An 8,438-nucleotide genomic window follows, 5' to 3' on the forward strand; every position below is an offset into this window, starting at 1 on the left:
GTTACAACAAAGTCCTCTACCTCTTGGATAGTAGATGGAACACTTGCTTACTTCCTTTGTTCAAGCCCGAGGTTAGGTAAATCCAATACAATTTACCATAGTAAATTCCATATAAATAGTCTCCAAATGTTTATATAAATGAACAGTTGTGCATAAGAGCTTAACACATTCAAATATTTTTGGGTTGTATCCAATCTTTTGTGGTTACTAAATTATTCAATGTAATCAAATGGCATCAACAACAAAGAGAAACATTACTAGGCGAGGGCAGGTGATAGCAACCATTGCCTCATTAATCCTTAAATCAACCAAAGAAGCCATTTTCAGAACATATTCCTCTCTTACAAGATTTTTTTGCCTCTTCTTCATCTTCTGACTAGTATATGTCATAGATGGATGGATCCCCTCTAAAATATTATATATAAAGTAGAGAAATGCATTCCCTTTTGCATTCAGAAGAGGTGCTATATTTTTACAATATCAATTTCCACTCTCTAGCAATGTCTTCCTTTGTGCAATTTTGAGTTACAGAGCTTTGGGATCATGTAAATTTTGAAGATTTAGTAGTTATGTTGTAACTCAAAACATATCTGGATTAAGATAGTATTAGATTATTAATAATATGTGTTTTCGTTTCACTTGATTAAACCCATGTGAATGTGGAAGTACCAAAGCCAACACTGCATTTGAAAGCTATTTTTGTAATATATTTTTGAGTTGGGCTGCTTAGACTCTACATCAAGACTCTAGTCTCAATGGCATTGATTACATTCTTGAATATAATAAACAGGAAGATAAATAGCAGTGGATGAGAATTGGTTAAGCCTTGAAAAACACATGGAATAGACATCTTTTACCGTAATAAAGTTTGGACCTGTAGCATCTCCCATTGAACTTGAGGACTTCTAAACAATTCCAAAAGCATTGTGTAACACATAAATGAAACTTTAAACATTCCATGATAATAATTTATCACACTACTATACATTGTACATTTTCTACACCTGGTTTCTAATTTCCTTCTATGCAACTTGGTAAGATCTGAATGTACAAATAACTTGAAGTGATGTAGTTATAGTCTACAAATAAATTTGGTTTTTTTCATTGATTCCTAAGATTTCTTTTGCTTATTTTGAATGCTTCATATATTAATGTAAAGTTTTGAACATGTCATTTTAACAAAATTTGAACTTTCAAAATTCCCAACTTAAGTTAGAATGCATTTCAATATCAAGTATCTTACCATTACAATAATGTTGATGCATTTTGAAGGCTTCACATATTACCTTTTCATTGAATATTTAGGTTTCTAAAGTTTTAAAAAATTCAAATAATTTTTATACCATTGTCTCTATTTTAAGATAACTTGGGCCAACTCAAGTGGTTCTTTTCTACTAAGTACTTAACTACTAGACATTTGGCTTGTTTATAAAGCGTAATAATTCTCTATTTGGAAAACTAAAATGCATTTCAAAGGAACTATAACTTTCATTTAATATGAGGCTCTCAGGGTGCAAAAAATTGCATACAATTTTTAGTTTGGACATTAGTCAATTACTATTTTGTATACAAAATGTCATTTTGCAATAACAATTAAGATAGGACTTTGCAAACCGAACACCCACACCTTCCTCAAATCAGAAACTCGCTCTGTTTTATTTTATACTCTTGATGCATTTTTGACCTATTGAGAAAACGCCTCTATGAATTTTTTCTAGTTTTAAGTGTTAGGTTTTCTATTTTAGTTTGTTGCAAGTTCTTTTGCACTCTTGATTATCTATTCTTTACTTTCTTATTTTTATATTTGATTCTAATACAACTTTAGAAATAATCATTCAAAATGCTATTAGTACCTCTTAAGATTCATGCAAATCATTAAACAATCCACATGAACTTAACTCATTGGTTTCTTGTTGAAATACAACATACTTCCTAAAACATTGAATATTAGGTAATTTAAGATAATAATATACAACTTGAAAGAAACTCCTTAAAATAATGCAAATTTGCAAACGTGAAAAATGCAAATTTAATTGGAGTGCATTGTATTGAGAGTGATTGACAAGTGTTAGGGAGAAAAGTATTGTACGTAGACAAGTAGAATATGCATGCATGTAGACCTGTGTCTATGCAGCATTATATTTAGCTAGCTACACGTACATATGCTGGACTATTGCGACATAAAGGCGGGATTCGATCCTAAATTTTCTACACAGTGAGAACACGACCAAATATTTCTACGCTGCATGATGCTATGGATGACTATAGATCCATCCACTATGTTTCAGAACCAAATTTATCGGTCATTGAATTGCACATTCCTGAAAAACAATCTAATCTGGTTGGCATTATATTGCATCTAACAGGGGAGTGATTTATTAACGACACGTTAAGTCGATTCCAACTAGGGGTGTGCTTCCAACAACATTTGTACCACCTCTCTCATACAAGGCCTCTCTGTAGGAACACTCCTTGTACACAACACTGAAATTTTGAGCACCTTCATCATCCCATCATTGCAAAATCTAGAAACCCTCTCATCCAATACCTCAATAATTCCTCTCTCTCGAGAAATATTTGGCAGAGACCCAATCAATAATTCCCCTGTTCTCTCCAAATTCATCCTCCATCGGACGTTTGCCAGTCACTAGCTCCATCAACACAACCCCAAAGCTGTACGCATCACTTTTCTCGTTTACTTTATATGTATATGCATATTCTACAAATGGTACAGACAAACTTCATTCTAATTCTAATGCCCAAAAAACAAAGAAAAACAATTAAATTCTCTTAATGATATTGATTACTTACCTGGAGCAATGTAGCCATGAGTGCCTGCTATGACAGCTGTAGAATTCCCCTTTCCACTGACTTGAAGGCATTTAGAGACACCAAAATCAGCTAAACAGGGTTCCATGTCTTCACCCAACAATATGTTACTGGATTTCACGTCTCTGTGAACAATAGCAGGAACACAGTCATGATGCAAGTAGGCCAACCCATAAGCTATTCCCAACAATATTTTATAGCGTGTCTGCCAATCTAATGTTGAACCCCTATTTTCCCCATGCAATCTGTTCCACAAACTGCCATTTTTCATGTACTCATATACAATGAGATTTGAGTGTTTGTTGGACAAGCAGCAATACAGCTTCACTATATTTGTGTGCCTGATAGATCCCAATGTTTCCACCTCCATTTCAAATTGGCGTTTTCTCAATGCTTGCTCTCTTGAATGATTGACTTTCGCTGTGTTGCTATTCCATAGCTGCTTCACTGCAATTCTTTCCCCATTGCTTGATTCTCCTTTAAAAACTTTCCCAGCCCCACCACTGCCTATTATGTTCCCTTCCTTTAGGCAATGAAGAATGTCATCCTCGGTAAATGTAACACTGTGAAAGGACTTGAGATCCCAAGATTCCTGGGATTCAGGTGCTTTGTATGTTTTTTTGTGTAAAACCCAACCTATTACAAAAATGATCACTGCAGCTACAGAGATGGAGCTTGCTATTAGGATTCTGGCATGGGATCTTGCTATAGAAGATGAAGGAGTAACAACAGCGCATTGGCTTAAGAAAACTGAATTGGCTCCATTCACACAAAGCCCCTTATTTCCGGAAAAGCTACTTTTGCCTGAAAGACTAATGAGCTTTGTTGGCACTGGCCCTATCAACTGATTGTTGGAAAAATCTAGTAAGCTTAGCTGCAATGCAGAAAGGGTATCTGGAATCTGGCCACTGAGTTGATTATTGGAGAGATTCAGAGAGTTGAGAACTTGTATGGATCCAACCGATTGAGGAATAGAACCATTCAGTTTATTTCATGCAAGGTTAATTTCAGAGAGAGCCGTGCAGAGTCCTAATGTATCTAGTATCGAACCAGAAAATATGTTTTTCAGCAAAAGTAGGCTACTGAGCATAGTCAAACCTCCGATTTCTTTAGGTAGCTCTCCAAAGAACTGATTATTGCTTGCATCCATTTTGCCCAAGAGCAATACTTGACCAATTTCTGAAGGTATGCTTCCTGAGAAATTATTATTGTTGATGGTGAAAACACAAAGATTCTTTGCATTTTTTATTTCTGTGCTTAAATCACCCTCAAAGTTATTATCACTTAGATCAATTATGTAAACATGAGGCAATGCCCAGATACCCGGGGGGACCATACCACTGAGACTGTTATTGTTAACCCGAAAGTGAATCAGAGTGTAACAATTCCCATATGATTTAGGAATTCCTCCTGTGAAAGAGTTTTGAACAACGAGGAAAATGTTGGAGTTAATCACCAACTACCTTCACCTACTATGCCTCCGTAGACTGCCTTTCCATCCACTACTGTCTCTTCAACTCCTCGTACTTTTGAAATACATTTATAAGTCAGATTTAAATATTATATAATTTCTGATGACAATCTTTTTGCTCAGATCTTTTCTTGCTAAGTCTGTAACTGCATTTAATACTCTCTTCTTTTCTACTCTAAAATGAATATACTGTAATACGAGTCTTTTCATACAGCTGGTATGTATAGAAGATTGTAGAAGTTTGTAGAAAATATGCAGCAGAAATACAATAACTAGAATAGGGGCAGTTTTAGCGTGAGAAAAAAAAAAAAGATAAATTATAGAAAAAGTTTGATAGTTGTATGTAACAGTAGGGGACTCTGTTTTGAGTATATATCTAAGCATGAAAAGGAGCAACAACTCTATGTATTGAAGCAAGCTAATGTATGATTTTTAAGTATATAAAAATGAAAAGATATTTTTCTGATTGTCTCTAATATTATCTCTGTTATTAAGAATTTCTGCTTTTAGTTTTCTTTTATGTTTCTTTTCCTCCGTCTCTCAGTCCTTCAGTGGTATCAGAGCTGAAGGTTAAAAGTTATTGGGTGAAGTGACTGAGAAAGTTTTTTCAAAGAGATAGGGTTTTTCATAGTCTATAATGGCAGCTCCAAGCATAAGTTTGACAAATCCACAGATCCCACAGTTTAATGGGAAAAATTATGATTACTGGGCAATCACAATGAAGGCATTATTTTGTGCACAAGATTTATGGGAGTTTGTTGAAAATGGCTACCAAGAACTAGCAGATGCAACAACATATAATGCATTAACTCAAGCAGAGAAAGACTTATTGAAGGAAAATAAAAAGAAAGATTCAAAAGCCCTCTTTTTCATCTTTCAAGGAGTGAATGAAAGCATTTTTCCAAGCAAGCATGGGACATTCTTCAAACAGCCTATCAAGGAATGGAAAAGATAAAAATAGCTAAGTTGTAAATGTTAAGAAGGGATTTTGAGACCATCTACATGAAAGAATCAAATACAATAGACTCATTTTTCACTCAAACCATTGGATTGGTAAACCAAATTAGATCTCATGGTGAAAACCTTGAAGAAAGAAGAGTGGTTGAAAAGATTTTGAGAAGTTTGCCTACAAGATTTGAATCTATTGTGGTGGCCATAGAAGAGACAAAGAATCTCTCACAATTTTCAGTGGATGAGCTTCATGCTTCACTCATCTCTCATGAGCATAGACTGAGTAGGTCAACAAATTCAAATTTGGAGCATGCATTTAAGACACAAGTTTTAATCAGCCATGGTAGAGGCAGGGGAAGAACAAATTTCAAAGGTAGAGGAAGAAATTCATATAGAGGTGGAAGAGGCAACCCATCAAACTCAAGTGGAAGAGGTAGCAGCCCATCAAGCTCAAGTGGAAGAGGCAACTATCAAACATCAACTTAAAATCAGTCCCAAAGCCAAAAGTATGACAAATCCTCAGTCCAATGTCATTTTTGCAAGAAATTTGGGCATTACATAAATGAATGTAGAAAGAAGCAATATGATTCTAGACAATAAAGTGGAAATTTTACCAAGGAAAATCAAACTCAGGACATCATGTTCATAGCTTGTAATGTTGCACAAGAAAGTGAGAAAGATATATGATTTTTAGACTTGGGTTATAGCAATCATATGACTGGAAATTTGGAAATGTTTTCTAGTTTGGATGAGAGTGTAAAATCATATGTAACATTGGGGAATGACAACAAAGTTTCAGTTATGGGTAAAAGAAGTGTCAACATTCTAACCAAAATGGGGGAGAAAAAGTATATTTCAGATGTGTATTTTGTTCCTGGGATAAAACATAACTTAATGAGTATAGGGCAGCTCATTCAAAAGGGGTATAGAGTCTATTTCAAGAACAAAGAATGCACAATTTTAGACAAATTTCCAAGCAATTAGCTCATAGAAAAAGTCCAAATGACAAGCAATAGAATATTTCCCCTAAGGATAAAACCAGATTTAAAGGTAGAGTTTTCTCAAGAACATAACACAATGAATCCACGAGTGCATGAAGAAAAAGTTGCAGCAGTCCCCCAAGTAGTTTATCAAGCTGAAATTAAAGATGAAAATTGGTTATGGCACCTAAGATTTGGGCACCTAAACTTTGGAAACTTAAACTTATTGCATAAGAAGAAAATGGTGAAGGGGTTGCCACTAATAGAAAAACCGGATAGAATATGTGAAGGATGCATTTTGGGTAAACAACATAAAGAATCATTTCCAGCCGGAAAGTCAATTCGTGCAAACAAACCATTAGAGATTATTCATTCAGATTTGTGTGGACCAATGCAAACACCTTCCATTGGTGGGAGCTACTACTTCTTGACATTCATTGATGACTTCACAAGAAAGATATGGGTCTAGTTTCTAAAACATAAGCATGAGGCGTTTCATTATTTCCGTCAATTCAAGGTTCTTGTTGAGAAACAAAGTGGGCACTACATCAAAGCATTGAGAATAGATAGAGGTGGTGAATACATTTCAAATGACTTCATAAGATTTTGCAAAGACCATGGAATCCACAAACTATTCACTACAAGGTATACCCCACAACAAAATGGTCTCGCTGAAAGGAAAAACAGAACAATAATGGAAATGGTAAAAAGCATGTTGAAGGCAAAAAAATTGTCAAATGAGTATTGGGCTGGAGCAGTAGCATGTGCAACATATATAATTAATAGATCTCCTACTAAAAGTGTTATCAATATGATTCTAGAAGAAGCATGGAGTGGAAGAAAACATAATGTTTCTCATATGAGAGTATTTGGATGGGTGGCATATGCACATGTGCCAGATGAGTTGAGAAGAAAGTTGGACAACAAAGGAGAAAAACTTATATGATGAGTCAAAGGCATACAAGTTATACAATCCAATCAGCAAAAATGTTATAATCAGTAGAGATGTGCAATTCGTAGAAGATGAATCATGGGATGGAACTTTGGATAAAACAATCAATATTGCAGCCAACATACCACAAAAAGAAAATGAAGATTTTATATCAGCAAGTACTCCTTCAAATGTGACTCCTCCTATAGCTATTCAAGGTCAACAAAGTGGACAACAAATGACACTATCAAGTGTAAGGACAACCCCACACATTCAAGCAAATATTCCAGCAAATGTGCAATCAAACCATCTTCAATTGGTAGTCTTGGTGCTGGACCATCAAGCCCACATTCAACAAATTCAAGTGACATGTCCAATCCTACATTAGCAAGCTTGAGGAGACAAAAAATTCAGAAGTTTAAGGGAGATTTATGAACAAAATGAAGGTGAAAATAATGCAGGTCAGACTTCTCTTTTTGCTTTATACTTGCATGCAGATGATCCAATTCATTTTGAAGAAGCTATTAAGGAAGAAAAATGGGTGCAAGCAATGGATGAAGAAATTGATGCAATTGAAAAGAATGAAACATCAGAGTTAGTTAGTCTTCCACAAGGAAAAGAGGTGACAGGAGTGAAGTGGGTTTACAAAACAAAATTGAATGCAAATGGAGATGTGCAAAAATATAAGGCAAGGTTGGTGGCAAAAGGTTACTCACAACAACCCAGGGTAGACTACAATGAGACATTTGCACCGGTTGCCCGCTTAGACACCGTGAGAACTATACTAGCCATAGAAGCTTAAAACAAGTGGGCAGTATATCAAATGGATGTGAAATCAACTTTCTTAAATGGCATTTTAGAAGAAGAAGTCTATGTGGAGCAACCACCTGGATATGAGATTTTGGGTCATGAAAACAAGGTTTACAAGCTCAAGAAGGCACTTTATGGACTCAAACAAGCCCCAAGAGCATGGTATGGTAGAATTGATAGTTACCTTTTACAAAATGGATTCAATAGGTGCAACAATGAGCCTACATTGTATACCAATATGAATGAGCAAGGTGAGATCATGATTGTTTGTTTATATGTGGATGACTTGATATTCACTGGTGATCTTTCAATTGACATGTTCAAATCAGCTATGAAGAAAGAATTTGAGATGACTGATTTGGGTTTAATGAGATATTTTCTTGGCATTGAAGTAAGTCAAAATGATAAAAGTATTTTCATTTCACAATCTAAGTATGCAAATGATATTTTGAAGAGGTTTAATATG

General features: G+C 35.1%; 1 protein-coding gene across 1 annotated transcript; it reads right to left on the reverse strand.

The window, feature by feature from the left end:
* Positions 1-2,066: 2,066 nt before the first annotated feature.
* LOC131052589 (receptor protein-tyrosine kinase CEPR1) lies at positions 2,067-4,326 on the reverse strand. Its single transcript, XM_057987177.2, has 2 exons — positions 2,812-4,326; positions 2,067-2,673 (listed from the first exon to the last, which is right to left on the reverse strand). The coding sequence occupies exons 1-2, from the start codon at positions 3,197-3,199 to the stop codon at positions 2,657-2,659; spliced, it is 405 nt and encodes a 134-aa protein (XP_057843160.2). The 5' UTR covers positions 3,200-4,326; the 3' UTR covers positions 2,067-2,656.
* Positions 4,327-8,438: the final 4,112 nt, after the last annotated feature.

The sequence above is a fragment of the Cryptomeria japonica genome, chromosome 6 (assembly GCF_030272615.1).
Source record: "Cryptomeria japonica chromosome 6, Sugi_1.0, whole genome shotgun sequence".
NCBI classification, from domain to species: Eukaryota; Viridiplantae; Streptophyta; class Pinopsida; order Cupressales; family Cupressaceae; genus Cryptomeria; species Cryptomeria japonica.